General features: G+C 47.5%; 1 protein-coding gene across 1 annotated transcript in view; it reads right to left on the bottom strand.

Annotated features, from left to right (window-relative positions):
* TMPRSS9 (transmembrane serine protease 9) overlaps window positions 1-5,690 on the bottom strand; it is a 43,389-nt gene extending 37,699 nt beyond the window's left edge. The window contains exon 1 of the mRNA XM_064280209.1: window positions 5,453-5,690. Within this exon, the coding sequence (XP_064136279.1) occupies window positions 5,453-5,594 (142 nt within the window). The 5' untranslated portion in view covers window positions 5,595-5,690. The remainder of the gene's footprint in view (window positions 1-5,452) is intronic.
* Between the last annotated feature and the right edge of the window lie 14,030 nt (window positions 5,691-19,720).

Genomic DNA, 19,720 nt, shown 5'->3' with positions numbered 1-19,720 from the left:
TGAGCCCCTTGTTGCAGCCTCTGTGTCAATCATCTCATTGAGGGTCTTCCTCTTTTTCTCTGACCCTCTACTTTACCAAGCATGATGTCCTTCTCCAGGGACTGATCCCTCCTCATGTCCAAAGTATGTGAGATGAAGTCTAGCCATCCCTGCTTGTAAGGAGCATTCTGGCTGTACTACAAGATTAAGTTCTGTCTTAAGTCAATCCCTACTGAGTTATAAAAGAGAGAAGTGAGCAGAGAGACAGGGAGACCTCATACCACCAGGAAACGAGAGCCAGGAGAAGAGCGCCTCCTGTGGACCCCGGGTCCCTGCACTAAGAAGCTCCTAGTCCAGGGGAAGATTGATGACAAGGACCTTCCCCCAGCCAACACAGAGAGAAAGCCTTCCCCTGGAGCTGGCACCCTGAATTCGGACTTCTGGCCTCCTAGACTGTGAGAGAATGAATTTCACTTTGTTAAAGCCGCCCACGTGTGGCACTTCTGTGATAGCGGCACCAGGTTACTAAGGCACTAACTGAGTATATTAAGGAGGGAGTCAAAGGATTAAAACTCTTGTTTTTCTTGATAATATTCAACCGATTGCTTTTTATACATTTTTAATAAGTAAGAAATAAAAGAAGAAAGTGATTGGGATTTTTTTCTAGTTCTAGGAAATAAAATATTTAAATAACTAAAAAAAAAAAAAAAGTCCCAAAACAAACCAGTTCCCTCAATTTGACTTCAGCTCATGGCAGCCCAACGTGTATCAGAGTAGAACTGTGTTCCACAGGGTGTGTGAGGGCTCATTTTTTGGACATTGACTGCCAGGCCTTTCCTCTGAGGCACCTCTGGGTGGACTGGAACCTCCAACCTTTCAGTCAGCAGCTGGGCGCGTTAATGTTTGCACCACCCAGGGGCCCTCTCACAGTTCAGGGGGCTGGGAGCCTGAATCCAGGGTGCATCTCTGGGGGGGAGGGCACAGCTCTGGGGGGAGGGCCTCCCATGTCTGTTCCGGCTTCCTTGGCGTGTGTTCCCGGGCTTGCAGCTGCACCCGTGGACATGCCTGGCTTCCCACGGCATCTCCCTGTGTGTCTGTGTCTGCACTGCTCTTTTTGTAACGCAGAAGTGGTTAGGTTCAGGACCCACCCTACACTGCTGCGCCCTCATTAACACAACAAAACAAACACCCTATTTCCAAGCAGGATCACGTCCACGGTCAAAAAACAACAATAGTTGCTGTTGAGTCGATTCCGATTCATGGCGGCCCGTGTGTGTCAGAGCAGGGCCGTGCTCCACAGGGTTTTCAGGGTCTGCTTTTTTGGAAGTAGATGGCCAGGCCTTTCTTCCAAGGCACTGCTGGTGGACTCAAACTGCCAACCTTTTGGTGAGCAGCCAAACACATTAGCCGTTTGTACTACCCAGGGACTCCCTACACAGGTGTGCCAGCTGCCGTTGAGTCGATTCTGAGTCACAGTGACCCTACAGGACGGAGCAGAACTGCCCCACAGGGCTTCCAAGGCTGTAAATCTTTATGGACGCAGATCATCAGGTCTTTTTTCCGTGGAGCAGCTGGTGGGTTCGAACCTCAGACTCCTTGGTTAGCAGCTGATTGCTTACCCACTGTGCCACCAGGATATGTTGTTGTTAGGTGCCCTTGAGTCAGTTCTGACTCACGGTGACTCTATGTGCAACAGAATAAAACACAGGTAGAGGGGCTAGGATTTTGATACATATTTTGGGGACAATTGAATCCATAGCAGCTGGTAGGCAACATGCAACCCCCAGACAGCCCTGTCACCCCCAGATAGCCCTGTAACCCCCAGACAGCTCTGCAACCCCCAGATAGCCCTGTAACCCCCAGATAGCCCTGTCACCCCCAGATAGCCCTGTAACCCCCAGACAGCTCTGCAACCCCCAGATAGCCCTGTAACCCCCGGATAGCCCTGTCACCCCCAGATAGCCCTGTCACCCCCAGATAGCCCTGTAACCCCCAGACAGCTCTGCAACCCCCCGATAGCCCTGTCACCCCCAGATAGCCCTGTAACCCCCGGATAGCCCTGTAACCTCCAGACAGCTCTGCAACCCCCAGATAACCCTGTCATCCCCAGATAGCCCTGTAACACCCAGACAGCTCTGTAACCCCCAGATAGCCCTGTCACCCCCAGATAGCCCTGTCACCCCCAGATAGCCCTCTAACCCCCGGATAGCCCAGCAACCCCCGGATAGCCCTGTAACCCCCGGATAGCCCGGCAACCCCCGGATAGCCCTGTAACCACCGGATAGCCCTGTAACCCCCAGATAGCCCTGTAACCCCCAGATAGCCCTGCAGCCACCTGATAGCCCCAGCATCTCCTTGAGGGCAGGAGGAATCTAGCTCAGTCTGGTCTCACCTGCAGTGCCTGGCCAGGGCCAGAATCAGGGTTCAGAAGACAATTGCTCAAGGCAGCTCAGAGAACCTTCCCCCCTCCTTGGGGCAACAGTTCCCACCTCCTCCATCAGGGGGTGCCAATATTGCAGGGAGATAAGCTTCAGAAGCCCTGGACAGCATCCCATAATGACAATCTAGACCCATTTCTGTCTGAAAAACTGGGTCAAAAGTACACAATAGGAAAAACTAAAAGTCATAAAATTAAGAAAAATAACTCAATTTACTCATTGCCATCAAGTCGATTGTAATTCACGGCGACCCCATGTATGTCAGAGTAGAAATGCGCTCCCAAGGGTTTTCAGTAGCCTTGGTCGTGCAGTGGTTAAAAGTTGAGGCTGCTAACCAAAAGGTCACCAGCCACTCCTTGGAAACCCTTTGGGGCAGGTCTACTCTGTCCTATACGGTTGTAATGAGTCAGGATCGACTCGATGGCAATGGGTTTGGTTTTTGGGTTTCAGGGTGGTCTTATCAAAGTAGAACTAACAACCCTATAAACCATGAAAACATGAGTTTCTCACTGTCTAAAATACGTTGGAACTGTCAATACACACACACACTAGCAGAAGGTGATTATAATTAAAAAATAAAAGTAGCAACCACCTAACTGTGAGTTGGGCCCCAATTCAATTTATGTTTCAGCTCTAAAAACGGTACTTTCTAAAATTCAAGACACTGAAAATAAAGAAAAGCAAGCCTCTTATCGTGTACCCCAAGCTGCCCAGGCTGTTCGGCAACTTTTGACTATTTCGAAACTACCTTTTTTAAGCTCTTTATTTTGAAATAGTTGTATAGATTCTCAGGAAGTTGTAAAGACAGCACAGAGAGGTCTCATGTGCCCTTCACCCAGCTTCCCCAAAAGCTAGATTTTTAAGCTCTGTCTGGGGAGGGACTGAATTTGAAGTGAATCTCTGATGCAAAAGGCTAAGCTGCTAATCGAAAGACTGGAAGATTCATGTCCACCCAGAGGCGCCTCGGAAGAAAGTCCTGGAGAGCCACTTCCAAAAAAATCAGCCATTGAAAACCCAGTGGAGCACAGCTTTACCCTGACACACGTGGAGTTGCCATGACTCGGGGCCCCCGCTGGGAATTATATTTACCTACTCCTTTCAAAATGTACCTGTGCTTCTAGAGCACAGGTGTGAAACCCTGCCCCCTTGACCCTCACTTTGAGCGTGCACGCACACACGCACACACACACACACACACACACAAACACCTGGAGCCCAAATTGTGCTGCATTTGACTCTCACAGCCACTAGGGGGCGTCAAACGCACCCAACTGTGGGATACTCCAGAGATTGACTCCAGGCAAATAAAAAATAAATAAACGGGGACCCACACAGGGTCTCCAACTCATTACTTTACCGAAGGAGGACAGTGTCATCATCTCATAGAAGAAAGGCGATTTGAACACCCGAAAATAAGACTGAAGGAAGCGTATCATCTCAGAAGAGTCCTTTGCAGCGCTGTCTAGAACTTTCGTCGATGATAGAAATCTCCCAGATCCCCGCTGAGACCAGTACAGCAGCCTCATGTGGCCATTGGGCACTTGAAATGTGGCTGATGGGACTGCGGGATTGAATTTTATATTTTATTTCATTTTAATTGGTTTAAACTTAAATAGACACATGGGATTAGTGGCTACCATCCTGGTTGTAGAGCAATGCTGGATGGAACATTCTAGAAAGCGTTAGCTGCCTCACTTTTTGTAACGGTTTAAAAATGCAAATAGCTCACAGCCCATGCAACTGTTATGGGTCAATTGTGTTCCCTAGAAAGGTCTGTTCAAGTCCTAAACCACAGTACCTGTGAATGTGACTTTTAGATATAGGATCTTTGCAGATGTAATTAGTTAATTCAACATGAGGTCAGACTGGAGTAGGGTGGGCCCTTATCCAATGTGACTGACATCTTCATAAAAGAGAAGAGACACAGAGAGATACAGGGGAAGACGTCCATGTGAGGATCCACCTACAAGCCAGGGGACGTCTGGGGCCACCAGACAAGGAAGGAGCCTCCCCTAGAAACTTCGGAGAGCGCAGCGCTGCTGACACCCTGAATTCAGACTTCTGGCCCCCAGAACTGTTAGACAATATGTTTCTGTTCCTTAAAGCCATCCACTTTGTGGTGTTTTGCTACGGCAGCCCCAGGAAAAACGAAGATGCCTGATTTAGGTGATCCAGAAGCTGAGGATGGGGACTTTGTGAGTTTATCAGTTTGGATGAGACCCGCTTTCAAGCTTCACACGTCACCCCTGATGTGGCTTAGAGTTGGTGCTGGGATGAGTTAAGACTTCTGAGGCTGCTGGGATGAATGAAGGTACTTTGCACGTGGGAAGGTCGTACATTTTGGGGGCCAGAGGGCAGAATGTTATGGGTTGAATTGTGTTGCCCCAGAAAGATATATTGAAGTCCTGGCCTTAAGTAACCTCCAGTACTGGGTGAACACGAACTTATTTGGAAATAGGGCCTTGGCAGACTTATTAGTTAGCATCCAGTCACACTGCAGTAGGGGGCTCCTAGATCCAAGACCACTGTTGCCCTTTTGAGAGGAGAAGACAGAGGACAGAGACACAGAAGACAGCCACGTAAAGATGGAGGCAGAGATTGAAGTGATAAGGCCACAAGCCAAGGAACGCCTGGAGCTACCAGAAGCTGGAAGAGACAAGTCGTCCCCTAGAGCTTTCGGAGAGAACATAGCCCTGCCGAAACCCTGAAATCGGGACATTTGAGAGAATAAATTTCTCTCAAACTCCAGAACTTTGAGGGAATAAATTTCTGTTTTAAGCCTCCCAGTTTGTGGTACTTTTCTATGGTGGCCCCAGGAACCCACTGCACCACCATCCACCCACCTGGATACATCACCAAGAGCACAGTGTGTGCCAGGCACATGATCTATTTCACTCATATCTTCAGTGGCCTGAAGGTCAACCTTCATTTCCAAGCTTGGGTGCCCTCAGCCGTTCGATTCTGAGAAAAACATGTGAAGCCCACTGAAGCACACCCCACATCTTTGCACAGTCACCCTGGTTGTGGCCACTTACCCCAAAGGACTCCCAGGGAGATGACAGTGATGCTTGTGGCCACCACAGCAGTAATGGCGGCTCTACAGCACGTGGTGTCCAGCATGGGGGACTTCTTTGTTGCATCGGGCACAAGTTGAAAGTCATCAACAGTGGGCTCCATGGCTCAGAAACACGAGGACAGCAATCTGGATGCCAGCAAAACAAAGGGCAGGAAAACAGGGTCAGCACTCCAGGGTGTTTCTCGTCCCCTACATCATGGTACTTAGACCAAGAGGCAGTTGTTCAAAAAGAAACAAGGGGATACTGCATTGTTTAAAATGAGGAAAGATGTGCTTCAGGGTTGTATCCTTTCAATCTGTGTGCTGAGCAAATAACCTGAGAAGCTGGACTATGTGAAGAAGAACGGGGCATCAGGATTCGAGGAGGACTCGTTAACAACCTGCGTTATGCAGATGACACAACCTTGCTTGCTGAAAGTGAAGAGGACTTGAAGCACTTACTAATGAAGATCAAAGACCACAGCCTTCAGTATGGATTGCACCTCAACATAAAGAAAACAAAAATCCTCACAACTGGACCAATGAGCAACATCATGATAAACGGAGAAAAGATTGAAGTTGTCAAGGATTTCATTTTACTTGGATCCACAATCAACGTCCATAGAAGCAGCAGTCAAGGAATCAAAAGATGCATTGCACTGGGCAAATCTGCTGCAAAAGGCCTCTGTAAAGTGTTAAAAAGTAAAGATGTCACTTTAAGGACTAAGGTGCACCTGACCCAAGCCATGGTGTTTTCAATCGCCTCATATGTATGTAAAAGCTGGACGATGAATAAGAAAGACCAAAGAATTGACGCCTTTGAATTATGGTGTTGGCAAAGAATATTGAATATACCTTGGACTGCCGGAAGAATGAACAAATCTGTCTTCCGAGAAGTACAGCCAGAATGTTAATTAGAAGCGAGGGTGGTGAGACTTTGTCTCACATACTTTGGACATGTTATCAGGAGGGGTTGGTCCCTGGAGAAGGCTATCATGCTTGATAAAGTAGAGGGTCAGTGAAAAAGAGGAAGACCCTCAACGAGATGGATTGACACAGTGGCTGCAGCAATGAGCTCAAACGGCAATGATTGTGAGGATGGTGCAGGACCAGGCAGTGTTTCGTTCTGTTGTACACAGGGTTGCTATGAGTCAGAACCAACTCGACGGCACCTAACAACAACAACACAGCAAGGGTCTTACGTGTGTAGGTGTGACAGCTCTCAGTGCTGAAGGAGCCCACTAGAAAAAGGACAAAAAATGGACTAACACAACCACTGGTTGAGCTGGTGCACTCGGTCCATTGCTAGAAAATGTATATATGTATGAGTTTCTTCTTGCTGCTGTAACAAGTCACAATCAGCTAAGCAGCTGAAAGTAACACAGATTTGTTACCTGATAGTTCTAGGGGTCAGAAGTCTAAAATGGCGCTACAGGGCTGGTTCTTTTTGGAGGCCCCAGGGAGAATCATCTCTGGCCTCTTCCAGCTTCTAGAGACCACACGTTCCTTGGTCTGTACCCCTTTCCTGTGTCTTCTGAGCCACAGGGAGCATCTTCTAGTCTCACTCTTTGCTTCTGTTTTCACATCTCCTCTGACGCCATAATAGGGAGATAATAATAATAATAAAGGTTGACAAATACTGCTATAGGAAAATAGCTTAGCGTTCGCTCCAAGTTTATAACCTAAAGTTGAATTGTGTCTGAACACAGCCTTCTTCAAGCCACCTTGTTGTTGTTGTTAGGTGCCATCGAGTTGGTTTCGATTCATAGCAACCCTATCCACAACAGAACGAAACACTGCCTGTTCCTGCGTCAACCTCATAATTGTTGCTATGCTCGAGCCCATTGTTGCAGCCACTGTGTCAATCCATCTCATTGAGGGTCTTCCTCTTTTTCTATGGCCCTCTGCTTTACCAAGCATGATGTCCTTCTCCAGGGACTGATCCCTCCTGATAATGTGTCCCAAGTATGTGAGACACAGTCTCACCATCCTTGCTTCTAAGGAGCATTCTGGTTGTACTTCTTCCAAGAAGAATTTGTTTGTCATTTCGGCATTTCCATGGTATATACACTATTCCTTGCCAACACCATAGTTCAAAGGCGTCAACTCTCCTTTGGTCTTCCTTATTCATTGTCCAGCTTTCACACGCATATGATGCTATTGAAAACACCATGGCTTGGGTCAGGCGCACCTTAGTCCTCAAGGTGACAGCTTTGCTTTTTAACACTTTGAAGAGGTCTTTTGCCGCCAATTTGCACAATGCAAGGCATCTTTTGATTTCTTGACTGCTGCTTCCATGGCTGTTGATTGTGGATCCAAGTAAAATGAAATCCTTGACAACTTCAATCTTTTTTCCATTTATCATGATGTTGCTCATTACACTTGTGAGGATTTTTGTTTTCTTTGTGTTGAGGTGTAATCCATGCTGAAGGCTGTGGTCTTTGATCTTCATCAGTAAGTGCTTCAAGTCCTCTTCACTTTCAGCAAGCAAGGTTGTGTCATCTGCATAAAGCAGGTTGTTAATGAGTCTTCCTCCAATCCTGATGCCCCGTTCTTCTTCATAGAGTCCAGCTTCTTGGATTATTTGCTCAGCAGACAGGTTGAGTAAGTGTGGTGAAAGGAACCAACCCTGATGCACCCCTTTCCTGACTTTAAGCCAATCAGTATTCCCTTTTCTGTCCGAACAACTGCCTCTTGATCTATGTAAATGTTCCTTATTAGCACAATTAAGTGTTCTGGAATTCCCATTCTTCGCAATGTTATCCATAGTTTGTTACGATCCACACAGTCAAATGCCTTTGCATAGTCAATAAAACACAGGTAAACATCCTTCTGGTATTCTCTGCTTTCAGCCAGGATCCATCTGACATCAGCAATGATACCCCTGGTTCCACCTCTTCTTCTAAATCTGGCTTGATTTTCTGAAAGTTCAATATACTGTCAATATACTGCTGCAGCTGCTTTTGAATGATCTCTAGCAAAATTTTGCTTTCATGTGATATTAATGATATTGTTCGATAATTTTCGCATTCAGTTGGATCACCTTTCTTGGGAATTGGCATAAATATGGATCTCTTCCAGTCGGTTGGCCAAGTTTCTTGGCATAGATTAGTAAGCACTTCCAGCGCTGCATCCGTTTGTTGAAACATCTCAGTTGGTATTCTGTCAACTCCCTTGTTTTTCACCAATGTCTTCAGCACAGCTTGGACTTCTTCCTTCAGTACCATCGGTTCCTGATCATATGTTACCTCCTGAAATGGTTGGATGTCGACCAGTTCTTTTTGGTGTAGTGACTCTGTGTATTCATTCCATCTTCTTTTGATTCTTCCTGCATCGTTTAATATTTTCCCCATAGAGTCCTTCAGTATGGCAACTCGAGGCTTGGATTTCTTCTTCATTTTTTTCAGCTTGAGAAATGTTCTTCCCTTTTGGTTTTCTATCTCCAAGTCTCTGCACATGTCATTATAATACTTTGTCTTCTTGAGCCACCCTTTGAAATCTTCCGTTCAGCTCTTTTACTTCATCATTTTTTCCTTTTGCTTTAGCTACTGGATATTCAAGAGCAAGTTTTAGAGTCTCTTCTGGCATCCATTTAGGTCTTTTCTTTCTCTCCTGTCTTTTCAACAATCTCTTGCTTTCTTCATGTATGATGTCCTTAATGTCACGCCACGACTTGTCTGGTCTTCAGTCATTAGTGTTAAACATGTCAAATCTATTCTTGAGATGTTCTCTAAATTCAGGTGGAATATGTTCAAGGTTGTACTTTGGCTCTCCTGGACTTGTTCTAATTTTCTCGCATTTCAACTTGAACTTGCATATGAGTAATTGATGGTCTGATTCCCAGTCGGCCCTTGGCTTTATTCTGACTGAAGTTTTCCATCGTCTCTTCTCACAAATGTGGTCAATTTGATTCCTGCGTATTCCATCTGGTGAGGTCCACATGTATAGCTGCCATTTATGTTGATGAAAGAAGGTATTTGCAATGAAGAAGTCGTTGGTCTTGCTAAATTCTATCACGCGATCTCCGGCAGGTTTTTATCACTGAGGCTGTATTTTCCAATACCGATCCTTCTTTGTTTCCAACTTTAGCATTCCAATCACCAGCAATTATCAGTGCATCCTGATTGCGTGTTCAATCAATTTCAGACTGCAGAAGCTGGTAAAAACCTTCCATTTCTTCATCTTTGGCCTTAGTGGTTGGTGTATAAATTTGAATAATAGGCGTATTAACTGGCCTTCCTTGTAGGCGTATGGATATTGTCCTATCACTGTTAGCGTTGTACTTCAGGATAGATCTTTAAATGTTCTTTTTGATGATGAATGCAATGCCACTCCTTTTCAAGTTATTGTTCCTGGAATAGTAGACCATATGATTGTCTGATTCAAAATGACCAGTACCCGTCCCTTCAGCTCACTAATGCCTAGGATATTGATCTTTATGTGTTCAATTCCATTTTTGACCATTTCCAATTTTCCTAGATTCATACGTGGTACATTCCAGGTTCCGATTATTAATGGATGATTGCAGCTATTTCCTCCCATTTTGAGTCGTGCCACATCAGCAAATGAAGGTCTAGAAAGCTTAACTTCATCCACGTCATTAAGGTCAACTCTACTTTGAGGAGGCAGCTCTTCCCCATTCGTATTTTGAGTGCCTTCCAACCTAGTGGGCTCATCTTCCAGCACTGTATCAGACAATGTTCTGCTCCTATTCATAAGGTTTTCACTGGCTAGTGCTTTTCAGCAGTAGACTGCTGGGTCCTTCTTCCTAGTCTCTCTTAGTCTGGAAGCTCCGCTGAAATCTGTCCATCATAGGTGACCCTGCTGGCATCTGAATACCAGTGGCATAGCTTCCAGCATCACAGCAACACGCAAGCCCCCACAGTATGACAAATGGACAGATGTGTGGGGTCAAGCCACCTAGAGTCATCAAATGTCTTCTGTTTACATTTCATTTAATTAGGCTGATGAGAGCATCCAGGATGGATGGCAACCAAAGCAGAAACTTGAATTCTTTTGTGTTTCTTTTGCCAAGAAAGAGGGAGAGAAAGAAAGGAAGGGGAAAAAGAAAGAAAGAGAGAGAGAAGGAGGGAGGGAGGGAGGAAGAAAGGAAGGAAAGGAGGAAGGAAGGAAGGGCAGAAGAGGAATGCAGCAAGGACCCCTCCAAGCAAATCTGAGAGTTTGTGAATAAAGGAGTGGCCAACAGACAGTGTCACATCTAACAGGTGACAAGACTGCTGCCCACACATTGCTGTGTCAATTTCGACCTGGCTTCTATTCTACCCAAGTGGGTTGTTGTGGTCCCAGATGACATCCACATCACACAATTCAAACCTCCTCAGACCTCATCATGGTCTTCCTCCAGCTTCCTTCACCCCTGCAGACCAGCGCTTCTCTTTCAAATCCTCTGCAAAGCCCAAGCTTTGGCTCAGTTTTTATACGTCTGCAGGATTTGAACCATAGCCTGTTTCTCCGTCCTAACAGTTAGTGCTTTTTTTCTTTTTTAAATCCCTCATCAGGAAGGCTGCAGGGTAACAAGACCACCTCTGTGGACTTTGTAAAATGGAACTTAACTGCTTGGCACTCCAGCTTCCTGCCCTGTAAAATGGGTACAACACAATGCCGGTTGTCTGGTTGATTCTTGCCACTGCAGGATCCTTAGTTCTAAGAAAGCAGAGCTGAGGGATGGTGACAAACCAAGTCGGACCCCTTTGCCCCTGAAACTTAGTGACAAGAGGCAACAAATACCCTTTTATCACATCGGGCAAGTTGAGTTGGTTCCTGCCACTTGAAACCATGTTGTTGTCGTTGAGTGCTGCCCAACTCACAGTGACCCCATGTGACAGAGTAGAACTGTCCCGTGGGGTTTTCTAGGCTGTAATCTTTTTTTTTTTTTAATGCTTTAAGTGAAAGTTTACAATTCAAGTCAGTTTCTCATACAAAAACTTATATACACATTGTTATGTGACCCCAGTTGTTCTCCCTACAATGTGACAGCACACTCCTTCTCTCCACCCTGTATCTCCCGTGTCCGTTCAGACAGCTCCTGTCCCCTCTGCCTTCTCATCTTACCTCTGGACAGGAGCTGCCCACGTAGCCTCATGTGTCTACTTGAGCTAAGAAGCTCACTCCTTACCAGTATCATTTTCTGTCTTATAGTCCAGTCTAGTCTTTGTCTGAAGAGCTGACTTCAGGAATGGTTTTAGTTTCGGGCTAACAAAGAGTCCAGGGGCCATAACATCTGGGCCCTCTAGTCTCAGTCAGACCATTAATTCTGGTCTTTTTATGAGAATTCGAGGTCTGCATCCCACTGGTCTCCTGCTCCATCAGGGATTCTCTGTTGTGTTCCCTGTCAGGTAGTCATTGATGGCAGCCAGGCACCATCTAGTTCTTCTGGTCTCAGGCTGATGGAATCTCTGGTTTATGTGGCCCTTTCTGTCTCTTGGGCTCATAATTACCTTGTGTCCTTGGTGCTCTTCATTCTTCTTTACTCCAGGTGGGTTGAAACCAACTGATGCATCTTAGATGGCCGCTTGCTAGCTTTTAAGACCCCAGATGCCACTCTCTAAAGTGGGATGCAGAACGTTTTTTAATATACTTTGTTATGCCAGTTGGCCTAGATGTCCCCTGAAACCATGGTCCCAGACCCCTCCCCTGCTACTCTGTCCCTGGAAGTGTTTGGTTGTATTCAGGAAACTTCTTAGGTTTGGTTTAGTCCAGCTGTGCTGACTTCCCCTGTTTTAGGCTGTAATCTTTATGGGAGCAGATTGCCAGTTTGGTAGCCCACGGAGCGGCTGGCGGGTTTGAACTGCAAACCTCTCAGTTAGCAGCTGAGCGTTTAACTGTTGCACCACTAGGGCTCCTTCTTGAAACCATAAAAGCCCAGTGCTGTATCCTGAGGGTGTTAGCCATGCCCAGCGTCCCGCCAGGTCATTTTCTTATGTTCATGGGGCTTAAGCAGACCTCTACCGCCAACACCACGCGCTACGGGCGGCCTGAGTCCCTGGAGGGTGTGAATCAGCTGTCTTCACGTTTTCCTGAAGGTGATCCATTGTGAACGCTGGCCCCCTGGGAGGTGCCTCTCTGCGTGGGTGGACGATGATTCAGATTCGGCCTTCGCCACATTTTCCCCACTAGGAAACCACAAAAGGAGCCCTAGTGCCGCAGTGGTTAACAGCCTGGGAAGCCCAGTGGGGCAGTTCTACTCTGTCACGTGGGGTTGCTAGGAGCTGGAATTGACTCCACAGCACAACGTCATCAGTTATTAAGCAAGTCCTGGCCATTTGGAAACCCTGGTGGCATAGTGGTTAAGAGCTACAGCTACTAACCAAAAGGTTGGCCGTTCGAATCCACCAGGCACTCCTTGGAAACTCTACGGGGCAGTTCTACTCCGTCCTATAGAGTTGCTATGAGTCGGAATTGACTTGACGGCAATGGGTTTTTTGGGGGCCATTTAGGGCCCGTTGTTATTAGGATTGTTGTTTGGCTTACTGGATGGAGTCCTGGTATGAAAATGGTTAAGCACTTTGCTGCTAACTGAAACGTTGGCAGTTTGAATCCACCCAGTGGCTCCATAGAAGACAGACCTGGCGATCTGCTCTTGTAAAGATTACAGCCAAGAAAACCCTGTGGGGCAGCTCTACTCTGTCCCATGCGGTGGCTGTGAGTTGGAATGGACCGGATGGCACCTAACAACAACGACAGCAGAAGTGTGTCCCGACTGTCCACAGAGTTTTTATCGGTTGATTTTTGGAAGTAGATTGCCAGGGCTCTCTTCCTAGTCTGCCTTAGTCCGCAAGCTCTGCCAAAACCTGTCCACCACGTGTGACCCTGCTGGTGTTTGAAATACTGGTGGCGGAGCCTCCAGCATCACAGCAACATCTAAGCCACCACAGAAGGACAAATGATCCACGATCACGAAGACGGCACAGGACTGTGAAATGGTTGGTTCTGTAACATATAAGGTTGCTTTGAGTTGGCACTGACTCAATTACAACTAACGACAACCTGTCCCAAATACATATTTTAGTATAAATACGTCCCAGGTAATATTTGGAATGTGTTATTGTCGTTGTTATTAAAGCTGCCCTTAAATCAGACCCCAACTCATGGAGATCCCAGGCGCAATGGGATCAGACGGTTGTGATCCGTAGGGTTTTCACTGCTGATTTTTGGAAGCAGGTCCCCAGGCCTTTGTCCCCAGTCTGTCGTAGTCTGGAAGCTCCGCTGCAGCCTCTTCGGGATGGGTGGTGCCTGCGTTTGAGGTGCATTGGCCAGGAATCGAACCCAGGTCTCCCATACGGAAGGCAAGAATTCTACCACTGATCCACCCTCCTATTTGGAACATTTTTATACTAAAAACCTTTCTAGTATAATTATGCCTCATACGATATTTAGGATATAAACCAGGAATCAGCTGCTGCCAAGTGAACTCTGACTCGTGGCCACCCCATGTGTGTCAGAAGAGAAATGGGCGGATTTTTTGGAAGTAGATCGTCAGGACTTTCTTGCAAGGCACCTCTGGGTGAATTCAAACCTCTGACCTTTTGGTTAGCAGCCAAACCCTTTCACCATACGCACTATCCAGGCACTTCATCTGAAACACATTTATAGTAAAAAAAAAAAAGTGTTTGTTCTAATGGGCCATGTGAACCACGGCCTCCACCAGTCCGAGCCCAGAAGAACTAGATGGTGCCCGGCTACCAAAACCGACCACCCCGACAGGGGTCGCAACGGAGGGTCCCGGACAGAGTGGGAGACAAATGTAGAACAAAATTCAAATTCACAAAAAAAGACCAGACTTACTGGTCTGACAGAGACTGGAGGAACCCCCGAGACTATGGCCCCTGGACACCCTGCTAACTCAGAACTGAAACCACTCCTGAAGTCCACCTCTCAGCCAAAGATTAAAAAAAACAATAACATGCGTGAGGAATGTGCTTCTTAGTTCGATCGCATGCAAGAGACCAAATGGGCAACATCTGCCCAAAAGCAAAGATGAGAAGGCAGGAAAGGACAGGAAAACCGGATGCATGGACACCGGGAACCCAGGGTGGAAAGGAGGAGAGTGCTGACACATTGTGGGGATTGCAACCAACGTCACAAAATAATTTCTGTATAAATTTTTAAATGAGAAACTGATTTGCACTGTAAACTTCCGCCTAAAACACAATTAAAAAAAAAATTGGGAGAGAAGAAAAAAAGAAACTAATTTGTTCTTTATCTAAAATTCAAATTTAGCTGAAGGCAACAAGCGATGCGCTGATTGCTAAGTCCGGCGACCCTTTGCTGGGGCTTCGCAGAACACTCCATCCCCAGGGCCGCCCCGCACCTCCCTGCCGCCATCCAGAGCCAACAGGAAAGGAGAACCGCCAGGGGAGGTGGGGAGCAGGGTTGCACAACACTCACCCCCTTATTCTTCCACCTGAGCAGATCACCTTTTGAGGAGACAGAGATTCTCAAAGAATTACTTGATGAAACGTTTTAGGGACAAAAGCGCCAAGATCCTCTTCTGTGATTAGGGCTGGAAGCTGCGACGTAGTGTATGGGTTCGTTGACAGGCCTGCTCCCCAACACACACTATGTTCATTCAAGCCAGGCCACCCCATCCCCAAGCTGCCGATTTCGAGGACGGCTGTGTTCCCGTTCCCTGACCTGTCTTGTCAGCACTGCCATTAGTGCAGAGAAAGGGCCTCCTGCCATTTCGCCTCGAAGATAGAAGCGCCATTCATGAGGCCTTCTGTCTCTCCAGTGTTTATGCCAGGCCTGGGTGCTCCATGAGAGTGCACAGCCCTGAAAGAGGCTGATGTGGTCCTGAGCACCCGGGGCGCAAGCCTTAGCGGGAGAGGCCAAAATCAAATAGAATTCCAAGCAACCAACCGGTTGCCGTCGAGTCCACCTTGACTCCTGGCGACCCCACGTGTGTCAGAGCAGAGCTGTGCTCCACAGGGTTTTCCAGGGCTGAGTTTTCAGAAGGAGATCACCAGGCCTTTCTTCTGAGGTGCCTCTGGGTGGACTCGAACCTCCAACCTTTTGGTGAGCAGCCGAGTGCACCACCCAGGGCCTCCTAGAATTACTGTCAAGGTGATTCCAGCTCCTAACAACCCTATAGGACAGAGTAGAACTGCCCCACAGATTTTCGTGGCTGCAATCTTTATGGACACAGACCGTCACATCTTTCTCCTGCATAGCCGCTGGTGGGTTCGAACCACCGACCTTTCAGGTAGTAGCCGAGCACTTAACCACCGTGCCACCAGGGCTCCTCAGAACTACCATATGGCACAGCAATTCTGCTCCTGGGTATATACCCCAAAGACTTGGGAGCAGCATCTCAGATACCTGTGCACCGACGTTCACTGCAGCACTGTCCGCAGTAGCCAGAAAGTGGAAACAACCCAAACGCAACGTGGTCCATTCACACAATGGAATATTATTCAGCCGTAAAAAAGAATGAAGCTGTGATACACACTGTGACGTGGATGGGCCTTGCAAACATTACGTCCAGGCCAACACTTTGAGTGCAGCCTGGTGAGACCCTGAGCAGGGGGCCCAGCTAAGCCGTGCCCAGGCTCCTGACCCACAGAAACTGTGAGATAATAAATAGCTGTTGCTTTAAGCTGCTAACTGTGTGGTAATTTGTTGCGTGGTCATGTCCCTCCATCTCTGCCTCTATCTTACATGGCCATCTTCCCTTTGTGTTTCTCTGTATCTCTTCGCTTTTATAAGATACCACTCAGCTGGGACTAGGACCCACCCTACTCCAGTCTGACCTCATGTTAATTAGCTAATTAAATCTACAGAGACCCTATTTCCAAACAAGGTCATGTTCCTGAGTACAGTGGTTAGAACTGTAATATATCTTTTGGGGGAAACAGTTCAACCCACGGTGTTGCAGGAAAATCAGTTGCTGGGATTCTGGAATCCCCAGAGGTGAGGACAGTCCCTTTGGTCCAACTGTCCTGAGCAAAACTCCATCTGTGCCCAACGGTCAAGAAGAACTCACGGGGCCTTCTGCATTCGCCTGTTCTACATATTTCATATGAGCGGGATCATAAAGTACTTGACCTCTTGTGTCTGACTTCTCTCACCGAGCAGCGTGTTGATCCATTAACAGCTCGTGCCTGAACGAAGCTGACCTAGCGCACACACGTTTCTGTAAGGCCCAACACATCCTTCTGGGGTTCAGGAATACTAGACAACGCTCCACATGTCTCCAGAGCTGCAAGAGAATAAATTTCTGTTTTTGCACGTCTTTTCCTTGTAAGTTTTCCCTGGAAAAGTGCCTAAGAAGACAAACCCTACAGGGACAGAAGAGAGTAAGAATCCAAGGAGAGAAAAAAATACATTATAAGGAAATACATTTAACAGAGAGAGAAAGAGAAACAAAGACGGGCTGGCATATGCCAGAGAATGAAATGTGAGAAGAGACAGCTGGTGGGAGGCGACAATGTCGTCCAAGAACCATATGGAAACCATCTGAAATGTTTCCATACAGAAGGCTCTGGAAAGTGGGGATCCAGGAGTGAGTGTCTGTGAACAAAGCAGGGAACGTCAGGAGCAGGCCAGGTGGGTGGCCGCCTGCCAGAGGTGCCATGCCTCCTCCAGGTAAACACTCAGCTGGCCTCTCACCTGTCCACTTATGCCCTGACACGGCCTGCGTGGCCTTCCTCCGAGGTCGGGGAAGTTGCATTCCAGTCGTTGGCAGGACTGGCAGAGAGCAGATAAAAATCAGGTGACAAAGTCTTCCTTTGAACCAAGTGGTGCTGAGAGAGAGTAGTGACTTTTGGACCCAAAAGATCTGACAGTGTCTTGGGCCAGGGAAAAAAAAAAAAAAAAAACTTGATGCTGCCAAGTGGATTCTAACTCACGGCGATGCCATGTATTACAGAATAGAACTGCTCCATGGAGTTTTTTTGCCTGGTGGCACAGTAGTTAGACACTCTGCTGCTAACCTAAAGGTCTGCAGTTGGAACCTACCAGCTGCTGCTACAAGGAGGAAAGGTGCGGCAGTCTGCTCCCATAAAAATTACAGGCTTTGGCCATCTGTTGTTGATGTCGTTGTTGTTGTTAGGTGCTGTCGAGTCGGTTCCGACTCACAGCGACCCTATGCACAACAGAACGAAACACTGCCCAGTCCTGGCCGTCTAAGATGCATCAATTAGTCTCAACCCACCTGGAGCAAAGGAGAATGAAGAACACCAAAGACACAAGGAAAATACGAGCCCAAGAGACAAAAGGGGCCACGTAAACCAGAGACTCCATCAGCCTGAGACCAGAAGAACTAGATGGTGGCCGGCTACCACCAATGACCACCCTGACAGGAAATACAACCTAGAGTCCCTGACGGAACAGGAGAAAAGTGGGGTGCAGAACTCAAATTCACATAAAAAGACCAGACTTAATGGTCTGACTGAGACTGGAGGGACCCCAGAAGACATGGCCCCTGGACTGTTAACCCAGAACTGAAACCACTCCTGAAGCCAACTCTTCAGACAAAGAATAGACTGGACTATAAGACAGAAAGGGACATAGGAAATCCAAGGTAGAAAGGAGGAATGTATAAGGAAAGGAACTAGGGTCACACAAAAATGTCTGTATAAATTTTTGTAACTTGAGCTATAAACTTTCACTTGAAGCACAATAAATAAATAAAAAAAAAGATTACAGCCTTGGAAACCGTATGAGGCAGTTCTACTCTGTCCTATGGGGTCGCTATGAGTTGGAATCAATTCAAGTGCAACAGGATTAAACTTTACAGAGCCAATTTCCAGGTCTTTCTTCCACAGCGATCCTGGGTAACTTATGTTGGTAGTCGACTGCAAACTGTTTGTACCACCCCGGGACCTTGGGCCAAGGCACTTCTGTAGAAAGGGTATTTTGCTTGGGTACTTTGGCAAGCAGAATAATGAGTCCCCCAAAGACGTACCTGTCGTGGTCCCCAGAGCCTGTGGACACAGCTCCTCATATGCTAAGAGGGACCCTGCAGATGGACGAGGTGAAGGGTCTTGAGATGGGAGATGATCCCGATCACCCATGTGGCTCGTATGATAACAGCGTCCTTATCAGAGAGATTTAAGATGCACTACTGCTGGATTCGAAGATGCAGGAAAGGGCCACCAGCCAATGAATGCGGGGGCTTCTAGAAGCCGGAAGAATGGATTTTTCCCTAGAGCCTCTGGAAAGAATGCCATCACCTTGGCCGCCGTCATCAATAGGAAAGAACAAGATCAAAGCACTGAAGGAAGAGCATGGATCCGGGTGCCGAGGGTGTGGGGCTAGAGCCTCAGCCAGGGAAGCACCTCGATGAACAAAATGGAAAAAGTCAGAACCAGCTGTGCCCGGAGGCAGATCCTCTTCTGGGCTGCTCAGTGTTGGGTGCTAATTTTTGCTTTTGAGCTGGTTCAGCTTGGAGTTCTATCTCTTACAAGGTCAAGCTTTGTGGCTCAGGGACAAACCCAAGCAGGAGGCAGTCCCTGCTTCAAGGAAACTCCCTTCACCCACCTCCTCTGCTGTCGTCAAAAAGAAAACAGTGCAGTCAACACAATGTCAGATATATCTGACTTCTAGATGCTATCACCTCTCCATGCACTGGGGTGCCTGATCCACCAAAGCCGTTAGAGACTCAGGAAAGAGACTCTGAACCAGGGCGTGGTCCTAGGAGGAGCCTCCCTCCTAAGCGCCTCTTCCAAGCCTGATTACGGGACCCATGGGGACAATGGAAGGGACAAAGGAGCCTCAAATAAGGTCTTTGTGTCTTGCTAACTCCCTCCTTTGTTCGGAAAATCTTGATGTAGCCACAAAGAAAAGCGCCTAAGACCACGTCCAAGCTACACCCACACCATGCTCCAAGTGAAAGGGCTCCCCTGGTCTCCCTCTGACACTCTGGAAAGCTCTAACCTCCCTTTTCTTGTGCTGCCAGCTACCAAGAGCGCCCACAGCATCAATGGTCACTCACGCACCAACTTCTGGATAGAAGTATCCAACTCCAACAGCAATCTGGAGGCTTCAGGCAGGTGTGGACACCTGGGCATGTCTGTCTGCAACTCAGTATGTCCAGAGTTGAGTGTGTCTTCCTTTCCCCAGCAAACCTGCTGCCCCCCTCCTTTCCACATTCTCAGTCTCAGTGGTCACTTCTCCCGTCCACTGGGATGCTCAAACCAGCCTGCCCCGACTCCATCCTCCTTCCCCTCCACGCCTGAACCGGTAGCTGTCCAGTTGGCCCTGACTCATGGTAACCCCACGTGTATCA

The sequence above is a fragment of the Loxodonta africana genome, chromosome 3 (assembly GCF_030014295.1).
Source record: "Loxodonta africana isolate mLoxAfr1 chromosome 3, mLoxAfr1.hap2, whole genome shotgun sequence".
NCBI classification, from domain to species: Eukaryota; Metazoa; Chordata; class Mammalia; order Proboscidea; family Elephantidae; genus Loxodonta; species Loxodonta africana.
Note: the sequence above shows the minus strand (reverse complement) of the source record. Positions and strands in the feature narration are given on the sequence as shown.